This window comes from Hemiscyllium ocellatum, chromosome 6 (assembly GCF_020745735.1).
Source record: "Hemiscyllium ocellatum isolate sHemOce1 chromosome 6, sHemOce1.pat.X.cur, whole genome shotgun sequence".
Lineage (NCBI taxonomy): Eukaryota > Metazoa > Chordata > Chondrichthyes > Orectolobiformes > Hemiscylliidae > Hemiscyllium > Hemiscyllium ocellatum.
Genome location: NC_083406.1, coordinates 80,519,211 through 80,542,159, shown reverse-complemented (window position 1 = coordinate 80,542,159; position 22,949 = coordinate 80,519,211). Strand labels below are relative to the sequence as shown.

At 36.9% G+C, this 22,949-nt stretch overlaps 2 protein-coding genes across 2 annotated transcripts in view; one reads left to right on the top strand and one right to left on the bottom strand.

Annotated features, from left to right (window-relative positions):
- LOC132816773 (centromere protein J-like) overlaps positions 1–15,655 on the top strand; it is a 95,452-nt gene extending 79,797 nt beyond the window's left edge. The window contains exons 14-18 of the mRNA XM_060826705.1: positions 1,594–1,656; positions 4,616–4,756; positions 8,671–8,755; positions 14,377–14,497; positions 15,283–15,655. Of these exons, the coding sequence (XP_060682688.1) occupies positions 1,594–1,656; positions 4,616–4,756; positions 8,671–8,755; positions 14,377–14,497; positions 15,283–15,484 (612 nt within the window). The 3' untranslated portion in view covers positions 15,485–15,655. The remainder of the gene's footprint in view (positions 1–1,593; positions 1,657–4,615; positions 4,757–8,670; positions 8,756–14,376; positions 14,498–15,282) is intronic.
- A 5,256-nt stretch (positions 15,656–20,911) lies between these two features.
- LOC132816944 (RING finger protein 17-like) overlaps positions 20,912–22,949 on the bottom strand; it is a 41,822-nt gene continuing 39,784 nt past the window's right edge. The window contains exon 10 of the mRNA XM_060826967.1: positions 20,912–20,980. The gene's annotated coding sequence lies outside the window, so the exon portion shown is untranslated. The remainder of the gene's footprint in view (positions 20,981–22,949) is intronic.

Here is a 22,949-nt window from a genome sequence, read left to right as displayed (position 1 = left end):
TGTTAGGGACTACAATTATTTGCAATTTACGTAGATTATTTGGAGTTGGAGACCATGTATAGTGTGTCAGATATGGTTAATACTAAGCTGAGTGATAGAGCAAAGTGTGCAGAGGATTGTGAAATTTTGCAGACCAAGTTCTGGCAGATGATGTACAGTGTTAATACATGTGATAGGGATAACTGTAAAAAGACTATTATTTGAATGGTAAAAAAATTGCAGCTGCAGCAGTGCAGAGAGACTTGGATATCCTTGTGCATGAATCACAGAGTTGGTCTGCAGGTGCAACAGGTAATTAACAAGGCAAATGGAATTTTGCCCATCATTGCTGAAGGGATTGAGTTTAAAAGCAGGGAGGTTATGTTGCAGTTGTATATGCTGCACAATTTTGGTCTCCTTACTTGAAAAAAAGATATACTGGTACTAGAAGGAGTGTAGAGAGGAGGTTCACTAGATTGATTCCGGAGTTGAGGGGTTGGCTTGTGAGAAGATTCTGAGTAGACTGGGATTATATTTGTTGGAATTTCGAAGAATAAGAGAGGGGGCATCTTAAAGAAACATATAAAATTATGAAGGGAATAGCTAAGACAGAAGTCGAGAATGGTTCCACTTCTGGGTGAAACTAGGACAAGAGGGCACAGCCTCAAAATTAGGGGGAGCAGATTTACGACTGAATTGAGAAGGAACTTCTTCACTCAAAAGATTGTGGATCTGTGGAATTTTGTGCCCAATGAAGTAGTTGAGGTTTCCTCATTGAATGTTTTTAAAGCTAACATAACTTGTTGAACAGTAAAGGAATTAAGGGTTATGGTGAGAGGATGGGGTAAGAAACCATGAAAAGATCAATCATGATCTTATTGAATGGCCAAATGGGTTTGAAGGGCCAGATGGCCTACTCCTGCTCCTATTTCTTATGTTCTCAACCTAACCATTCCCTCTTGACATTCAGTGGCATTACTATCACTGAATTCCTCCATTGTTAACAATGGGCTTACCATTGACCAGGAACAGCACTGAACTAGCCATATTGTTACAAGAACAGTTCAAAGGTTAGCATTCGTAAAGTAGAGAAGTTCAGAGTCATGGAGAATAGGTTCTTGTATTGGGAGATATTATTAAAGAAGAAAATACATTTGGTGAGAGGTACGAAGGTTAGTTAGGAAACTGTAGGTTGTTGAATAGAGTTGGATTCTGAGCACATCTGATTTTAGAAAAGGTTTGTAAACAAAGCTTTTATAATGTAAAATTTATAATGTGAAAATTGCAGTTACTTCTTACAAAGGAAAATTACTGACAAGCTGAAAATAGCCCTGGTTTAATTATCCTTTGACTTCAGACAAATGGTAACTTGAAGATTCCTTTTGATCTTGACTGTTCTGTAATATGCAATGGGAGATCAACCTGTATTTGACACCTTTGTTTTAATAAATTGTTTAAAATATAAAACTCTGTTAAACGTTAATCAGTAAGAGTAAACACAGGCATTTACAATGGAGTTAGTTATGTTGTCATTCAGAACTGACATTAGTGTCTTGGATTTAAGGGTACAAGTTGAAGGAAACTATTAATTCCTTTTCTGAATTTCTACAACAGACTCTTGATCCTAATGCAACTGAGGATGAAATTCAAGAAGTGATGAAGTATCCAGATGGAAAGGTGAGTGAGTGTTTTTATATATACTGAATACTGTTGACATCTTGTAAATTTTACATTTAAATAACTTTTTACCGTTGTTACAGTACCTCCTTTTCCAACAAAGCAAGTCATGCATTAAGAGCAGCTTTCAAACTCCCTGTTGAATGAGAATGAGAGTTGGACTTTCAAAAGCTATTGAGAAGTGAGTTACAGCTTTTGAAATGCAGCTCTGCTGAAGACTTTTAATTAGCTGAGCAAAATGAAGAACCAATTAACTTGTCTGCAGGAAAATTTGAATTCTTTATCTTTATGGGCTTTTACCTTATGAAGAGAAGAGGAAGTTGATAACTGGAGAAATTAGTATGAGATTAGTGTTGGCAACAATAGAAAGTGAAATGTAAGGAAAGTAAATGCCAGTGTGAAAAGGACTGGATGGGTGCATGACATCAGAAACTGGACAGAGGAATGAATGACAGCAACACAGAACTGCAGTGAATGGAGATAAATATCTATGGCTCTTTGTGAATTATGATTAGTAATAAATGGATGGAAGAAAAATTCCTGTACCAGAAGGACAAATTGGAAGGGGACTAATATACTGGCAGAGAGATTTGCTAGAACTGCTGGGAAGGATTTAAACTACTAAGGTGGGGGAGTGGGACCCAGGGAGATAGTGAGGAAAGAGATCAATCTGAGACTGGTACAGTTGAGAATAGAAGAAAGTCAAACAGTCAGGGCAGGCAGGGCCAAGGTAGGACTAATAAATTAGACTGCATTTACTTTAATGCAAGGGGCCTAACAGGGAAGGCAGATGAACTCAGAACGTGAATAGAAACATGGGACTGGAATATCATAACAATTACAGAAATGTGGCTCAGGGATGGGCAGGACTGACAGCTTAATGTTCTAATGCTACAGGAAGGATAGAAAGGGAGGCAAGAGAGGAGGGGGATGGCATTTTTGATAAGGGATAGCGTTTCAGCTGTGCTGAGGGGGGATATTCTCGGAAATACATCCAGGGAAGTTATTTGGGTGGAACTGAGAAATAAGAAAGGGATGATCACCTTATTGGTATTGTATTATAGACCCCCTAATAGTCAGAGGGAAATTGAGAACCAAACTTGTAAGAAGATCTCAGCTATCTGTAAGAATAATAGGGTGGTTATGGTAGGGGATTTTAACTTTCCAAACATAGACTGGGACTGCCATAGTGTTAAGGGTTTAGATGGAGAGGAATTTAAGTGTATAACAAGACAATTTTCTGATTCAGAATATGGATGTATCTACTAGAGAAGGTGCAAAACTTGACGTACTGTTGGGAAATAAGGCAGGCCAGGTGACCGAAGTGTCAGTGGGGGAGCACTTTGGGGCCAGTGACCATAATTCTATTAGATTTAAAATAATGATGGAAAAGGGTAGACCGGATCTAAAAGTTGAAGATCTAAATTGGAGAAAGGCCAATTTTGCCAGTATTAGGCAAGAACTTTAGAAAGCTGATTGGCGACAGATGTTCACAGATGAAAGGACGGCTGGAAAATGAGAGCATGAGAATCCAGAGAAAGTATATGTAAGGTACAGACAGGATAGATCGAATGAATCCTTAGAAGAGTATAAAGGAAGTAGGAGTATACTAAAGAGGGAAATCCGGAGGGCAAAAAGAGGACATGAGATGCAACAACCAGAAAAACGAATGACATTTACAAAATACCATGTAAGGTCTAATAAACACTACATCGGACAGACAGGCATAAAACTAGCCAGCAAAAGATATGACCCACTATCAGTAGTATCCTTGCATACAGACGAAGAAGGACATCACTGGGACAACACATCCATCCTAGGACAGGCTCATAGAACGGATGGGAATTCCTGGAGGCCTGGCATGAAAACCAGAAATCCATCAACAAACACATCAATTTGGAGCTCATTTACCAACTTCTGAGAAAAGGAACTGGAAGTGATATCACCCACCTTAACAGACCAAGATACACAAATAGAAAGCAGAACAGAATACCAGGGCTTCACCGGAGGCTCACTGATGATGTTACCTAGCATGATGAAGAAACGTCTGAAAATAAACCTGCCAGCTCAGTGAGCAAGTTTACAATATAAGCTGGATGTAGGTTTGCTCACTGAACTGGAAGGTTCATTTCCAAACGTTTTGTCACCCTACAAAACCCCATCTACCACCCCCGAAAAAAAAACAGGAAATGGTGTCACCACAGGAAATGACATCACTAACCCAAAGAAACCCAAACATATAAATAGAGAGCAGGAATTATCAACAGTGCTTTGCCTGGAGACCCACTGAAGATGTGACCTAGTAGGGTGATGAAACGTCTGGAAATAAACCTTCCAGCTCAGCGAACAAGCCTACATCCAGAACCTCAATCTGAGCTACAAATCTTCTCAAAATTCTCTAATAAACAGTCATTGAGTTAAATGTGTTTCCACTCGTAAGAATTGATGCAGTAGGTGCAGAAACAATTAGTTAATCTCTCTCATTTTCCCTATTCCATGGAAAGATATCTTGTCATTTGGTTATCAGGCTATGTACACAACCTAACTGCATGTTGAATCAGTAGGAATACTTATGTGTTTGCACATCATTAGTCTGAAGCCCAAAGGTGTCATAACTTTCACCATTCTTGGTTTTTACGCATTATAGGTCATCTGTTACCAGGTTAACAAGTCTTCTGTTGTGCCAATTCCAGCAATAAGAATTTGTGAATACATGAGGGTTGAATTGAACTTTTGTAAACCCCCATCACGTAAAGGGAGCACTAAGTATGTGTAGAATTGTTTTCCTTTACAATTTACAGAATTTTGCCATCCAAATTACAAACTCCTCAGACATACTATAGGTTTAGAAAATATGCTAAATTATTTTACTAACCTCTTTTCCAAATGTTTTATTAGCCTGTTTATTTCCTGAGTTTTCTACCAAATCTCTTATACTTAAGAATAATTTCTTTTGTAGGTTGAACAAGTGTTGAAAAGTGGACGTCACGTAATTATTTTTTGTAATGGTACCCGAAAAGAAATTAGTGCAGATGGGAAAACTACTAGAGTGACCTTCTTCAATGGGGATGTAAAACAGACAACGTCTGACCAAACGGTGGTAAGCAATAAATCACTAAGATTTTTACATCAACTTGAATAAAGAAAAGTTTACATGTCATTGTTTCTTATTCTGCTGATTAAATCTTGACACGAAGTGGCCTAGTTCTATTTTAAAGTTATATACCAATGCTATACATTGAATAGATGACCCAAACTTCAAACTCTCATGCATGACAAAACTCGTTTGGGCGTATCAAGTCCAACCCAATCTACTTTGTACAATAATTGTGGTACTTTATATTATACTACTGACTACTTCCTATGTGGAAAATTATCCAGGTATGTGTTCATAGAGTCATAGATTATTACAGTACAGAAAAAGGCACTTCATCCCATCACGTCCAACAATCAAGCACCTATCTACCCTGATCCCATTTCCTGGTACTTCATCTTATATACAACAGCGTTTTAAGTGTCCTTCTAATAACTACTTAAATGTTATGTTTCCTCCCTCTATTACTCTTTCAGGCTGAGATCTTCTGATTCCCACTATTCTGAGTAATATTTGCTTTCTCAGCTCCCCTCTAAACCTGCTGATTCTTACCTTAAATCTATGTCCCTTGTCATTGATCCCTGCATCACGCTGCAAGGTGGCTTCTTCGTTAACATTGTAGACCCTCAGCCTTGGTGTTATTGCCACTAGTCACTTTGATTCTAGAAAAAGCGGTTTCTTCTTTTGTGCCCCATCATTATTTTACATTTTTAGCAATGATCTTTTGTCAAAGTTCACACTCTGACAAAATAGGCAAGAACTTTGCAAAGTATTTCCCAAATTGAACACATCATTGCACTGCTTTCACATCTGTTGGTTACTGCATTCTTGCTATAGATCCTTATCTTGTCAGTACATCTTAAATTACTACATCATCTTGTTCAGCTTCAGATTTATCTGGTAAGCTGTCTCTAGCACTCACAGTAGATTCTGATTGTGAACCGTAATGACTTCTTCCATTTTGCTTCCATGCCCACAGGCTAGTAGATTTCAACTGTGGGAAGATTACTTACCACCTAATGCTATCTGCATTAATTTTCTTTTGGAGCAGTGGAAATACCAAACAGATACACAAACATCAAGATCTCCTGAATGGCACCCAGAATGTAGTTTTCATCCGGCTTCACATTATTAGCAATCATTCTTTGCATCAGTGGCAGTAAAGGCATTTGTCTTGGCAAATTATAGCAACATTTCTTCAATAATTGGTAGGGGGATAGTGAAATCTCTTCAAAGCTTTAAAGAGATCATTTTAGGTCTATGCATACTCTATCTTCCAGAGTCACTGCTGCAATGTGTAATAATCCAGTGTATGAGCATTGTCATTTTCTTTATTCCTCCCTTTTTTGCCACCTCTTCAATTTTATCTTTCAAGCTGCCCTTGAGGCTGGCTGAAACTCTGCTCAGCAGAAGATATCCAAAAGATGTACCATTGTTTTTAATTGCCAAATCAATCCTAGATGATTATAATGCTTCTGGTACATTGTGTTACTAGTTCAACCAATGGACCTGCTTTAGTTCAGTGGATTTTGCTTAATGTCCACTATCTAGAACTCTGCACTCACCATTCTGATAGTCAAACCATTTACCATTTTTAGACTTGATGTTGTCAGAATCATTGCTAACATCCCTCCACAACACATCTTTATAGACTTGCTTTTTTTCTTTGCAGCTAAATACTTGTGTGCAAATTGATTCAGCTTCTTGCAGTTAGTGCACTGTTTTCCACATATTGAACATGCTTCCTGAGGTCACCTTTTATTTGCCAAAACATTTAGGGTTCGGCTGGATGTATTAACGCAGTCGCATACTGACCAAGTCTCTTTCCCCTTAACTTCTATGTCGAACATATACTACACAAAAGTAATATTAATATGGGATTCAGTGTATGTCTTTAAAGCTTTCAAAATCTCTGCAGTTTGCCATTGCTCAGTGCAATCTAAGTGGCAATATAGCTTGTAACATTCTTTCCCCATCACTGATAGCAGAATGCTCTTCCTATCTGCTCAGATTTTTGTAATGAATTATGTAACTATTTAATAGTTTTGAGAATGGAATATTTTCTAATTCTGTCTATATCTTCCATATCCACGGCAGCAGGGAACTGAAAATGCACAGCCATTTTGTCTCACTCAGCAATTCAAGACTACAGACTAATTTTTTTTTAAATTCTCAGTATTTGGGTTCCTTATATTTCTGAAAATCTTCATATTTCCCGCTGGCCATTCCTTGATATCTTTAATAATAGCTGGTTCCCTTACAGTTCTGAAAATCTGCATATTTTCAGTTAGATCATTCCTGACATCATGTTTCACGTGATGTGTATAATGGCAGTCACAGCTGATAACATGACTATTGCATACCAACCAGTACACTAAATAAATTATTTTCTCGAAACATATACCAGCGACAAGATGCTGCATTGCAACTTACTTCAGTTTTTTGAGAACATCTCTCAAACTGTGCCCTTTGAAGACCAAAGGCAGCAAATGCTTGGGAATAACACCTATAAGTTTCCCTCCAAGTCATATACCATCCTCCCTTGGAAATACATTGCTATGGATTATTGCCTTGTGACTTAGTCAAACTCCTGGACTTCCTCCCAACAGAATCTACAGTACAAGCAGTTCAAGGCAGCAATGGTTCACTAACACCTCAAGGACAATTGGGGATGGGGCAATATATTCTGACCTAGCCAGTGATGCTAATTCTTCATGAATGAAATTACTACTGCCATTTCAGTAAATTATCTTTCTTTGATTATGTATGGTTATGACAGTTTGGATACCTTTCTTCAAGCTTCAAATGTAACTCAATCTTTAATTATAACAACCAAACATTCATTAGGATAGAAATATTCTGAGCAAAAGTCATCAACCTGAAATGTTAGTTCTGTTTCTCTGTCCAGAGAGAGCGAGCAAATATTTATTTCTATCATTATCTATTTTTATTTCATATTTCCAACATCTGTAAAGTTTGCTTTTGTAATTACTGATTTTATCAAGGCTATTTTGATTAATGATATTAAAATAGGTTTAAATAATTCATACTAGATCTTTGATTTTAAATCTGGAATTTACACCATCCGGACATTTCCAAACCTATTTCTTCCAGGGTATGATTTTTAGTGTTAATAAATGTTTTGCTTGAAATATTGTTTTTACCCTCAATTGTTTTATTTAGTGACTTTACCAAATTGATACCATGACTGCAAGCTGTATAGATATCTGCAAATGAGCTGAATCTACTAATATAGTAACCCTACTGATATCGGCGGCACGGGGGCACAGTGGTTAGCAGTGCTGCCTCACAGCGCCTAAGACCCGGGTTCAATTCCCGCCTCAGGCGACTGACTGTGTGGAGTTTGCATGTTCTCCCCGTGTCTGCGTCTATTTCCTCCCACAGTCCTAAGATGTGCAGGTCAGGTGAATTGGCCATGGTAAATTGCCCGTAGTGTTAGGTAAGGAGTAAATGTACGGGTATGGGTGGGATGCGCTTCGGCGGGTCGGTGTGGACTTGTTGGGCCGAAGGGCCTGTTTCCACGCTGTAAGTAATCTAACAGTGAGCTGAACATTTTGAGAAAAGCTTGAATCTGGAGAGCTTCCATTAAAATTTAAGAAGGCCAGAAGACTAAAAATCAAATAATGCAGAATTCAGATAAACAATTTTGTCTACAAGCTACGAAGCCTTTTTTTATTCACTTGCTGTTCCTTCTCATATTCTTGCATATTTATTATTTGCCTGGTAATTACTATGTTCACTTTTAATATAATTTATGGACTCAACTTCAAAAGCTTGTGACAGAATTCCACATCATTCTCTGATGATATGTTTTTCTAACCTGCCATTTGATTCTCTGAGATTACTTGAAACTTATGCTCTTTATGTTTTTAAAGGAAAGTTGTTACTTATTTCAACAGATATACTTCTATGCAGATGCACAGACAACACACACAACCTATCCTGACGGTCTAGAAGTTTTGCAGTTCCCAAATAACCAGATGGGTATGAAAAGTATTAATCTTTTAAGGCTTTCAATGTTTATATAAGATACAATATAAGGCATTCTGTAATGGAAGCCTGCTCACAAAGTATCTATTTTGACAGTGGATTGCCAATGTTTGTATTAAGAGCTTTTATGATTTTACAAATTTGTAATTTATGTAATTGACCAATGTTACATGTGCCAATTACTTAAAACGTATAGAAATGCAGTAAACGCACTGCGTCGACTGTAATAAATTGTTATTAGAATCTCCTGCTCCCATGTTTGATAAAGATAGACAACCTACTTGTAATACTATGTTAATCATGTAGGACAAATTCCTAGGAAACAAATTAAATTAGTCAACCATCTAATAACTTGCACATGGGAGAAATGTCCTCCATCTTCAATTATTGGCTCAGTTAGAGTTTTGAGAAAGCCTTCACATTTTTTTGCCCACCATAATTAACTTTGAAATTATGTTCATGTCCATGGGGTTAGATGAACAAAGGAGTTGTTCAAAGGACAAAGGAACAAAGGACAGTAGAATCAAGGCCACAAGCAGATGAGCCACAATCTTAGAGAACAATGGAGCAGGCCAAAAATCTACACCTATTTCTTATTTTAGGGTACGTCAACTCAAGTTTGGGCTGACAAGTGGTAAGTAATATTGTGCCAGGCAATGATCAGGTCCAACAAAACAGAATCTTACCACCCTTTGACATTCACTGGTATGACCATCACTGAAGCGCTCTGTATTAACATCTGAGTGTTACAATTGACCAGAAATTGAACTGGACCAACTATATCAATACTGTAGCTACAAAGGCATCATTAGAACATAGGAGAAGCAGGATAGGAGAGAATTGAGCTCCTCAAGCCTACCCCACTATTCAACAAGTCTACGACTGATCTACCACAGGTCTCAACTTCTCTTTTATTCCAGCTCAGCTTGTTGTCAACTTTGATATTTCAAAAGTAAATCTACCTCCTCTTTAAATACTTCCAGTATTCCAGCCTCCATAACTCACTTAGGTAGAGAATTCCAGACATTCTGGGAGAAGCTCCTTTGCTTCTCAGTTTTAACCAAGACTCCTAATTCACGATTCCTCCATGCGTGGAAACACTTTGTCGGTATCTACCTTGTATACCCCTGAGAATCTTGTATGATTCAATAATATACCATGAATTCCCATGGTTAAAGGTCAAATATGATTTAGCTATTTTTGACTGGTCACTCCTTCATTCCAGGAATCTGCCTAGTGAATCCCTTTGAACAGTGTACAATGCCAATATAAAACCAAAACTATACACAACACCAGAGGTGCAATTTAACTGCCCTGTAAGAGTTGTAAAACGTCTTCCCTGTGTTTAAACTCCAAACTCTTACAAATACCAAACTCCATTTGCTTTCTTAATTACTTGCTGTACCTGTGTAGTAACATTTTGTGTTTTGTGCTGTTGTGGACCAGGCCAGGCTCGCTCAAAACATTTTAAGCAAGTAGTCCAGAGCCTAACTTTGCTAATTGTTTTAAGCAGGTATAACGTAGATATTCCAGGAGAGATGCAGCTGGTCAGATCACTTAGTTTTAAGCAAAACAGAATTTATTTCCAAGATTACTGAATGAAACACAAACAAAAGAGAACAGAATACTGAATAATTTAACCTATCTGAATACCCAACAGATTATATTAATGATGCTGTTCCCAATGCTTGCAACAATCCCCATAAACACCCATGGCACAAAAGGTAAAGTCAAATAGTGAGTCTTACAGGAGAAAAGTCAGAGTGAGATAGTACCACCATGGAACTGCTTCTTTAGGTCCAACAGCTTCAAAACTGCCTGACTTTCAGTTAACAGCCAGACTGTCAAAAACCAGAGAAAAGCTGAGCTGAGAGAACTGGCCAGTCCCCTTTCATTGTACAATGTTTTTTTTGAACTTGAAAGCTTTTTGCCTGAGGCAGGATCTATTAGCTATAATCAAACTGGCCCTAAAACCCATCCAAACCCAGACTTTTCTGAATCTGTGACCTCATGGAAAAAAAAACTTGAGGATAGCATAACCTTGTTAAAGGAGCAGCATTGTCACAGTGCGCAAACACACCTAGATCCCACTATATTTTTTGGGTCTCTTAATGTAAACAGTCTGCCTTTTGATTTTTCCCACCAAAATGTATGATATTAGAAACAAAATCAGAACTTTGAAGAAGGGTTATCAGACCCAAAGCATCAACTCTGCTTTCTCTCCAATGGTGCTGCCTCACCTGAGTTTTTCTAGCATTTCCAATTTTGTTTCAGATTTATTTAGTGCATGACATTTCACTTTCCTACATTAAACTCTATCCACCATGTTTTTGCCCAGTCAACCTTTCCAGATTCTCCTTATCTCCTCGTTACATGTTCTCCCACCTATTTTTGTCTCATCATCAAATCTGCAAATATTGTACTCTGCCCCCTTCTCTATCTCATTAATATTGGTAGTAAATGATTACAATCCAAGGATTGATCCATGTAACCCTAGTTTGCCTCTACAACCTGAAAAAGACATTAATCCCAATTCAATCTTGTGTTGCTCAATCCATGCTAACATTATCTTCAATATCATGAGGTCCTATCTTGCACAATAATCTTTTACGTGGCACCTTACCATAAATCCTCTAGGAATCCAAATGTACCTGATCTACCTATCTCCTTTATCTCCACTGTTTGTGATAGCCTCAAAGAACTCTTGCAAATTTGTCAAACATAATGTTCCTCTCTCAAAATCTTATTTTTTAAACCAGTCAGCATGGATTCATAAAGGGGAAATCTTGCTTAATGAACTTATTAGAATTCTTTGAGGGGTTCATGAGCAGATTAGACAACGAGTTGTCATATATTTGGATTTCTAAAAGGTGTTCAATAAGGAATTACACACAAAGCTACTTAATAGGTGCTAGAGTTAGTATTTTAGCATGAATAGAAGACCAGAGCCGAGGTAAAAGGAGTATTTACACAGAGCAACTTGTAACTTGAATGTCACAGGGAGCAGTGGTGGGCCACCATTATTTACTTGGATAAGAGAAGTGAATGTATTATTTCCAAGTTTGGGTTGTGCTAAAATCAGAACGCAAGTGGTGAAGATGAAACAGTGTGTAGAAGGATTTAGACAAGTTAAGCAAGTGGACAAAAACTTGGGAAATAGAATATAATATGGGTAAAAATTAGGTTATACACAATGGCATAAAGAATAAAGGAGCTGAATATTGTTTAAATGAAGAAAGCTGCAGAGTATAGGGATTTGAAATTCCTCAAACATAAATGTTCAAGCACTGTGTGATAAGTTCCGGAGGTAATAAATATGGTAAATGGCATTGTTGACCATTATTTTAAAAAAAAGAGGCAGTATAAAAATTGTGTCACAGCACACTTAGAATTCTGTGACCAGTTTTAGTCACCTTATCTGAGGAACAGCTGAAGCAATCTAGAGAAGGTTCGCTAATTTCATCCTAGACATGGAGGGATTTTGTTGCAAGTAGGTAGGCCTGTTCTCATTGAAGATTGAGAGATGTTCTTTTATTAAAGCATGTAGGCATCTTAAATCTGATGGAGTAGATGCTGGATCCACTGCTTTTCATCATTTATATAAATGATTCGGATGAGAATATTAAGTGGTTAGTGTGCAGATGACACCAGAATAGGTGATGGAGTAGAAAATAAAGATTATCTCAGTACACCAGGACATTAAGTAAATGAGCTAATAGGCTGAGGGATGGCAGATGGAGCTTAATTTAGATAAATGTGAAGTGTAAGGCAAATCAGGGCAGGACTTGCGGAATGTAGCCCAACAAAGAGACCTTGAAGTCAGAGGTAGACAGGGTGGTGAAGAAGGCTTTTGGCATGCTTGCCTTTATTGGTCAGAGCATTGATTATTAGTTAGGACATCATATTGCAGCTGTACAGGACATTGATGAGGCTAATTTTGAGTACTGCAGGTAATTCTGGTCACCCTTCTATAGGAAAAATATTAAACTTGAGAGGGTGCAGCGAAAGATCTGCAAAGATATTCCTGGGACTGGAGGTTTTGGGTTATAGGGAGAGGCTGAATAAGCTGAAGCTATTTTCCCTAAAGCATCAGAGACTGAGGGGTGATATTATAGAGGTTTATTAAATAGTGAGGGATTTGGATAGGGTGAAAAGTCCAAAGTAGTTTAAGGGCAGAGCAGAAAGCTTTTAAAAAGGACCCGAGTGGTAATTTCTTCATGCAGATGATGGTGCATGTATGGAGCTGCCACAGGAAACGATGAAGGCAGGTACAATTAGAACATTTAAAAGGCATCTGGATTGATATGAATAGGAAGAGTTTAAAGGGATATGGGTCAAATGCTGGCAAATGGGACTAGGTCAGATTGACGTGTCTGGTCAGTGCAGCCAAATTGGACTGAAGGATCTGTTTCCATGTTGTATGATTCTATGACTTTAAGTTGCTTCTGTTTGTGGGAGAGTCTTGAACAAGAGGGCATTATCTCAGAGTAAGGAGTTACCACTTAAAACATAGATTAGAGGAATTTTTTTCTGAAGGTCATGAATTTGTGGAATTATTTTACAGCAAAAGGCTGTAGAGACAGGATCATTGACGTAAACATATTTATAATAGATAAGTGAATTGAGGGTTAAGGGGGTGAAGGCAGGAGAGTGGAGATGAGGATCATCAGATCATACATAATCTCATTGAATAACAGCTGATGCGATGGACTGAGTTGCTGACTTCTGCTCCAATGTCTTGTGATCTTCTACCAGTAAAACTAATGATAGAGAGTAAAGATGAATTATCAGGGAAAATATTTTTAAGATGAGGAGAAAGGACATGAGGGGCAACTTTTTTTAGTGGTTTGTGTGTGGAATGAGGGGTGGAGGGAGGAACAGTTGCAACTTTTAAAAGACCTTTGGACAGGTACGTGAACTGGCAAAGTTTGGAGGGATATGCACCAAATGCAGGCAAATGGAACAAGTTTAGTTTGAGAACATGATCAACATGGACTAATTAGACTAGAGGATCCGTTTCCTATATGACACTGCGGCAATTGAAGATAATTTAAACATTGTTTGAGAGCAGAATCCGTTGCATCATCTGCTGCTAACTGACACTGTTTCATCCAACTCTGTCTTAGTGAGCAGCTCAAATGGGATTTTTTTTTAAGGACATTTATGAATGCAGGTCAGTACTTATGCAGTTCTCACCAATATTGGTAACTCCACTGCAAACTATTGTTTATTTTGTTGCATGAACCTCTTGAATGTTACTTTAAATATAGTTTTCTTCGTAATTTCTGCACAATATTTTGATTTTCTGATTCAACAGTTATTTGGAAAATTTTCAGCATGATAATATTTTAAATAGACTGTAGATTTTAAATCTCTGGCTGTGATTGAATTGATACAGAAAATGTATTTCTAATCAAAAGGCAGATTCTGGAATGGATGAAAATCGGTCAGTTTGTGTTTGTTACCAAAATGCTACAGAAATAGCTTATGGATTGTTTTTTTTAATTGGGAAATGGTGTAGAGCAAGTTTCATTTTCAACATGAAACATTATTTTCATTGCTAAACTTTGCAATGGATTAGATTATTTTATTCAAATACATGTTATTAAATCCAGAGAAACATTACCCAGATGGGAAAAAGGAAATCACTTTTCCAGACCAGACCATTAAATACTTGTTCACAGATGGTCATGAAGAATGTGTGTTTCCAGATGGCACGATAATACGTTTGCAACCGTAAGTAACCACCAAAAGTAATTTGTTCAGCAATGTGTGCCATATTCAGTACTTAAACTTTGCTAGTGAGGCATACAGTCAAAAGTTTTTATCAGAACTGAAACGAGGAGGAAGCAACAACTTAATCAACAATGAAAAGGGTGCTGATTGGTTGGCATGGAGATGTAACAGGACATCACAACAGCTACATACCCTTTTATGTACAATTAACCTTTAATCTACCTCTGCCTTAAAATTCAATTATTTTGCCTACCATCAGTCATAACACCCTGCCTCAAAAGCCACTGGAAACAGGATAACTAACTAAATTGACTCCTGGTCAAGCGATATGAGAAATTTTTACATTCAACATAGTTTTCAAATCCCACCATGGCTTCATTCTCCCAAAATTTAGGTCATAACGATGATGCTTACCCTCATACTTCTAGCCTCTTGATCAACTGATTGTAATGCTGATACTGCCTTCAACTACCATAAGAGGTTTAGAATTATTTCCATAAACATTTATGCCTCTCCACCCCACTTTGTGATCCTTAAAACACACCATCAAACAAGTTTTGGCTAACAGTTATAACTATCAATTTCCTGTGAAGTATCTTATGTTTTATGTTAAACAAACAAGCAATTTACCAAATATCTGTAAAGTGTCTTTATGGGATGTTACTGTGCCATATTTCTAGATAACGTCTTTGTAATCATAGACATTATGCTGTAATCAAGTAGTTTGAAATGTCCTTTAGTTATCAATAAAAGTCATAAAATTTAAGTTTGTTCCTTCAATGCAGGGATGGTAACAAGATTATTGAATTTAACAATGGACAAAGAGAAATACACACATCGAGCTACAAAAGACGGGAATACCCTGACGGAACTGTTAAAACAGTGTATCTAAATGGTCAACAGGAAACAAAGTACAGCTCAGGAAGAATAAGAATTAAAGACAAGGAAGGCCATATAATCATGGACAGTAAACCCCAGTTATTCTAAGTCTTAAAACATTTAAAACTATTGTGTTTGAACTCTTTATTTACACAATCTAACTGTACTATAGCTTTCATATGCTAGTATATTGTTTTCTTCATGTAAATACTTGAATATTAGAACAATGTGAGCTAAATGTCTGTGGAAAAAGTGTGATGTGCAAGTTTGAATGTTTATAAAATTGAAGTGCAATATATAGTGTATATTCATCAATCTTTGAATTAAATCAACTGCATTTGATAAAGTGAACTAAATAATTTGAATTGTTATGTTTAAACGACACCTTTCTATACAGGCAATTCTTTTTAATTTAAAGGCCTGTTTTTCTACATAATTTTTTTGTGGATTTATAAAACATAATTCAAGTAGAACCTCATCCTCCAACTGGCTGTTGACTGATCAGTTTATAATGGATTGCCAGAGACCACAAGTAGTAGGACAGCTTCAAAAAAAAGCCTGATCAGTCTTACCAAGAAGAGTAAGAACACTGGATATTAACATTGTAATATACTAATAGAGTGGTTTTCACAAAATATTTGTAATGCACAATGCTGCACTCTAGTGAAATTTGCAATATCTGCCTTCAACCAAATCAATCCATTGGGATGTTGATTGAAAGAACAGACTAAAGTTTCAAAGGTGTTTATTAATTAATACTGTACTAGTGAGTCCTGAGTGAGTAAAAAAAACCCATATGTTGAAGCAGTTTGATTATTTGCTTTTCATCTTTGGAACTGTTTAAAAAAAATGAACTAGAGCACAGAATATTTCAATTATCAGTATTATCATTCTTCTCAGTATATACTGCAGGCCTGATCTGAAGAATCGTTGGTTTGCTTAAACTCTTTGAAGCTGCTGTCCTGGCTCTGGCAGTAAATTAATCAGTCTTGATTTCTAAACCTTTAAAGACGTAAGTGTTTTAAGTGCTTCCACAGTATTGGTATACAACATGACAAGATCAAAATTCATTAAAGCAACAGGTACAACTCTCAACCTCAACAGGAACTAGATTTTTCCCGCAAATTGCAAAAAACTGCTTTGTTAACACATCTTGCGCTACCTAACACTCATAATTTGATGTCCTTGAATTACCTTATAAACACGCAAATCACATTTTTCAGCAATGCCAGATGCTGATAGAATGGCTCTGTGGAACTGTAACAGGAATTGTGTTAACCATATTTCCTCCTTTTAATCTTACATGAAGTGTACATCTACAAAAGGATACAAAATCAACTGATTTTGTAGTCATTAGAGATCATAGATTTCAAATTACTCTCCATCTCAGATTTTATAAAGATCACCACCACAGTACCTCCAAATTCAAACATTACCTTGTATGTTTACTATTCAGCACAAACAATGCTCTGAACTTTATCATTTAATAATGAAATATGACAGCTACAGCTTTGTACGCAAGGCAAATATTCTTTATGATTACTTGTTTTTAAAAGACAGTTTTTAAATGCAGCACTAAATCATCCTAATTGCACAAAGACTGATTACATAGTTTTCTTATCGATTGTTTCAGTGTAGCTTTTGACCCTGAAAATAAAAACGAACACTATGCCTCCTGGATTGCAAAACCAATGGAAAAACATGAAATTATGTAAATTTCAATTCTACCACCTTGTAGACATCCAAATGGAAGTGGTTTGAGTCAGCCACTACTTTAAAAAAAACAATGACAGTGCACAACACAACCTGAGGTGAAAGTGAAATCCTATGACACCAACTGGATTGACTGTTAGAATAGTTATTTCTGTGATAATGTTCATTTCAGAAGAACTCGTTACACACAATACATTGTATCAGATTGTTTGTTTTGAATACCTTTGGAGGTAATAAAAATATTAGGTTTTATTGCCATTGATGAGTGAATTACACTATCAATGTACACATTTTATTGTGATATACATTATCAAATGCTAAAACAATGCTAATGCCCTTTACTTCTGACATTCATACCAAGACAGATTTAACTGTCACTATTAAAATCTCACTAGTATTGAAAAAAATGTAAGTATAAATTGCCATGACAAATTTCAAGTATTGAAATTGTATTGGATAACACTGCTATGGATTTTGAAGGTTGTATAATGACGTGCTTTACCAGCCATTTAAAATCTGAATTTATCTGCTCAACTCACTTGACTAGTTGGGAATTTGCATTGCCTTATATGGTGCATCACCCTTCCCAAACTAACCTCCTTTGGCTCTGGTTTTGATCCTCAGACAACCTATGTCTGGACCCCAACCACTGCAGTACACAATCTCCCATTTTGGCTTGTGGAAAATTAGTTTATAGAGTCATAGAAATGTACAGCATGGAAACAGACCCTTTGGTCCAACCCGTCCATGCCAAACAGATATCCCAACCCAATCTAGTCACACCTGCCAGCACCCGGCCCATATCCCTCCAATCCCTTCCTATTCATATACCCATCTAAATGCCTCTTAAATGTTGCAATTGTACCAGCCTCCGGTAACTCATTTCGTATACGTACCACCCTCTGCGTGAAAAAGTTGCCCCTGAGGTCTCTTTTATATCTTTCCCCCCTCACCCTAAAACTATGCCCTCTAGTTCTGGACTCCCCGAACCCAGGGAAAAGACTTTGTCTATTTATCCTATCCAGGCCCCATAATTTTGTAAACCTCTATAAGGTCACCCCTCAGCCTCCGACTCTCAAGGGAAAACAGCCTCAGCCTGTTCAGCCTCTCCCTTTGGCTCAGATCCTCCAACCCTGGCAACATCCTTGTAAATCTTTTCTGAACCCTTTCAAGTTTCACAACATCTTTCCGATAGGAAGGAGACCAGAACTGCACGCAATATCCCAACAGTGGCCTAACCAATGTCCTGTACAGTTGCAACATGACCTCCCAACTCCTGTACTCAATACTCGGACCAATAAAGGAAAGCATACCAAACGCCTTCTTCACTATCCTATCTACCTGTGACTCCACTTTCAAGAAGCTATGAACCTGCACCAACTATCTTAATTAAATAAAATAGGTGCTTAAATCAGCTTTTAACTTCTACTGCATTGATCACATTTCTTTTTCATTTTCAACTCAATACATTTCAGAACCTCAAGACATTCCAAAGTAATTTACAATAGCTTTTTGACATGTCGACGTAAATTACTGCAGCTTTGAAGTGTTGTCACCTGTAACACAAGAGCACTTGATAGCATTATTTTGACAAAATGGCAAAATGTCTTCCTAATACTAAAAAGAACCACAGATGCTGAAAAACTTAAGCAAAAACAAATTGCTACAGAAACTCATCAGGTCTGGCAGCATCTGTGGAAAGAAGGCAGAATTAATTAGATTACTTAGTGTGGAAACAGGCCCTTCGGCCCAACAAGTCCACACCGACCCGCCAAAGAGCAACCCACCCAGACCCACCCATACATTTACCCCTGCACCTAACACTACAGGCAATTTAGCATAGCCAATTCACCTAAACTGCACATTTTTGGACTGTGGGAGGAAACCCACGCAGACACGGGGAGAATGTGCAAACTCCACACAGTCAGTCAGTTGCCTGAGGCGGGAATTGAACCCGGGTCTCTAGTGCTGTGAGGCAGCAGTGCTAACCACTGCTGCCCACAATTGACAATCCAGTGCCCCTTCTTCACAACTAATGATAGGTAGGAAAGCTTGGTCTTTTCCACAGGGTAGTGGAGTCCAAGACCTGACAGCAGAGGTTGAAGGTAAGGAGGGAAAGAGTTGAAAGTGACCAGAGGAGAAACCTTTTCACAAACATGGTGGTATGAACATGCAATGAGGTGCCAGATGAAGTGGTAGAGGCAGGTACAACTACACCATTTAAAAGACATTTGGACAGTTACATGAATAGGAAGGGAATATTGGCCAAACACGGGCAAATGAGATTAGTTCAGTTTAGCAAATCTGGCATGGACAATTCGGGCTGAAGAGCCTGTTTCCGTACTGTGTCTGTGTTGAAGTGGCATGCAACTGGAAGCTGAAAGACAATTTTATTTATACTGTATAAATGGAATTCATTGTTTGTGGGTCCATTTGCTGACTGACAACACATTTCCTACACTAGTGACTATATTTTTAAAATATTTGATTGCAAAACATTCTGCACATAGGCCAGAACAGAAATCTATAGATCACAATAGATTACAAAAGATTACAATATATTGGAAGTGATCAGCCTTTGATCTCTTAAAGAAAAACTTTACATATTTTTAACAATGATTTGAAAGTGTGGCAAACTGAACAGTGTTGTTCTCCAGGTATAATCATTTTTACACCACCTCAGCTTTAAATATCTTTCCTTGACTTTGTTTCACATTCATTTTTCCTTTAATGCACCCATTTGTTTTCTTCTTGAACTGTGCTTGGTTTTGAAGTGACTCAAGTCTTTATTTTTGTTCACGACAGATGACTGGTTTAAATTTTTGGTCAATTATCATACCCCCTAGACTATAACTGATATAAACATACAGCATAAGAATTGTGCTGGGACGTACAACGTGTTGGCCCAAATTTTGAAGTTGGTTTTAAACCCGTTTCTTGACAGCTAATTACAGGAATGCACAGTAAGCTAGAAGATGGAGAAATTAATGGCATCAAAAAGAGAAGAGAGAGTGTGACTGATCATAATATGCTCATTAGTCAGCAAAAGCCAAACTACATTATGGCAAGTATCATTTCTCCTTCCCAACCATAGCCGAAAAACCACCTGGAATACAACAGCATGCCACAGAAGGAGTGATGGGCCTCAAAATGGACAAGTACAAAACTCAACAAATTGTGAGAACACATTACTTAGAAACATAAGGCGAGTTTGGTTACAAATAATGTAACAAATTGCCATTTTTGATAGGAAATCAAAAATATTAAATTTCTGCATCGAGCAGAAAAGAAATAAGTTAAAGTGTTGATTTACCTTAATAAATTTACCATAAGAAATATCTTGATACATTTTTCTAATTCTTAAGAATTTACTTGGGTGATCATCCCAAACCATTGCTTGAATAAATAGGAAAATGGTAGCATGCCACTGGAAACACACCAGAAAATAACTTTATTGAAAACATAAACATTTACTTCAAACACTAAACAATATTTATGAATATACAGAAATTTGACAACTCTGCCATCAAATCAGAATTATTTACCATAATTGGTATTCTTGATACTCGTTAAACAAAATGATAACATGGTGCTGTTAGACTATTGAGCAAATTGGAAAAACAAAATACTTAGAAGTAATGTCAAATTTTTTTTTGCAGTTGAACCATCATGAACTTAGCCATTAAACAGATATACATTAGCATCACATCAATGCTTTAAGTAAAACAAAACCATGCTAAACAGTATTCAGTCAAGAAAATTTCAACACAATAGCTTTATACAGCTTCAAATTCCAGTACAGCAAAAATTTGCAGTAAAAGATACAAGAAAAATGCAATATTTTGCAGAATCTTGTGTGGTTTGAAGGTTCTCCAACATCTTGCTGATACTCTGTTTATAAAGAAATGATAAAATAAAATATTTTCCTCCTATATTTGCTCAATGTATTTAAATTATGGAATTAGGTTCTTAGTTACTTATAAGCTTTCCAATCTGGAAAATGTACCCCACACTCTCATATGTTTAATGTTTCCAGAAGTGGAAATAAGAGGGGCTTAACCTTGGTAATGTTTACAAGGTTCAACTGGATAAATACACTGAAAAGGAATGACTGTAAATAAAGTAGAAAACATTTTTAGAAACAGATCAAAACAAAAACAAACTGTATTCCACTGAAAAAAAACAACATCCTAAACAAGCCATAGGATGGGTCTTTCTTTTTACAGAGAGCATTTAGATAAAAGGATACTTATTGTAAATAAAAAATAAAGTTTGAGCACTGGAAGCATTTTAAAGATCAAAGAGCTTTCAAACATGTTAATAAACAGGGAAAAAGAGATAAGAATGGTCATAAATATGAAGAGAGACTAAGAATATTAACATAAACAAGGAAGATAATAGCTGGAGTAAACATTGGTCTGTTAGAAGCAAAGAGAGGAGAAATTTCGTGGGAATGTCATTTCCTCAGGAGGCACTGAACAAATATTTTGTCTGACTTCACATTAAAGACACAAGTTTCATCTAAGAACTGGATGGTAACCCAGAGACTAGACAGAGTCAGGAAACTGAAGAAATTAATATTGGAGAAAACACTGGAAAAACTCAAGGAAATCCAACAAAACTCAAAATGTGATGACCAACGCCTTTATGCTTTAAAAGACTGACTACATAAATAGTAGCCAGGGTATGGTGATGCTGTGTTCGAATGGGGTGGACAATTTTAAAAATCACACAACACCAGGTTATAATCCAACAAATTTCTTTGGAAATACAAGCCTTTGGAGCATACTGGACTATAACCTGGTGTTAAGTGACTTTAACTACATAGCTAGCTCTTCCACTATCTATGATTTTTCAAAATTACTGAGATTTGAAAACAGTCGCCATCTTGAAATACGCAAATGTAATTCCGCTTTTCTAAAAATAGGGTTTAACAGTAATGTTTAGGAAAAACCTAAAATGAAAAGCTTAGTGTGATTAGAATAATTTAACTTTATTTCACTAAAGAGAAATCCTGTTTGACAAATTTATTGATGATTTTAAGAGTGCAACTGATAATACAAAAAAATGGAAACCAGTGGTTTTGGAATTTCCAAATACTGCAGGGAGGTGGAGAGGCAAGGTAACAGCTCATGGAGAAGTGTAATCTATTAGCACAGTTAGATTAATTATCAGATGGGAATCAGTGAACAAAAATGAGGTATTTTCAAGTTGACAGGCAGTGAATATTGGAGTGCCACTGCAGTCAATGCTGGGGCCACAGCTATGTATAGTTAACATCAACGAGGAAGAGGAAGACTGTTTTTGACAAGTAAATACAGCACACTATGCAGAAAAACAAGCTGTGGAGATGACACAACAAGGCTGCAATAAGTGTTAAGACTGGGTAAAAAAAAACTGGGCAATAAGAATGACTGATGGGTTATTAATATAGGGTGAGAGCATTTTTTTTATTTTGCTCTAATAATTAAAAAGAATTTTGACACCTTTTGAAGATATTCTAAGTGCTGATGTTCAAAAAGACTTTAAACTCCAAGTTAGAAATCAGATACAGCAAGCAACCAGAAGGGTAAAAGCTTGGCTTTTATTGCATGGGGATTGGAGTTCAGGAATAAAATCTTGTTCTAATTGTACAATGTTTTGGTGAGTCCTTATGTGGCATATTCTAGACAGTTTTGATCTCCACATTTTAGATACTTGTAACAATTCGGTAGCACAGAACTCGAGTACTGATATAGTCATTGTAATCCGTAACATATTTGGAATTTGCAACAATTGTGAAGTAATCATGAAATCACATCTAAAATGTTGGACAGTCTGCAAGCATACGCTATTTGGATATCGTCAGTAGCTTGCATGT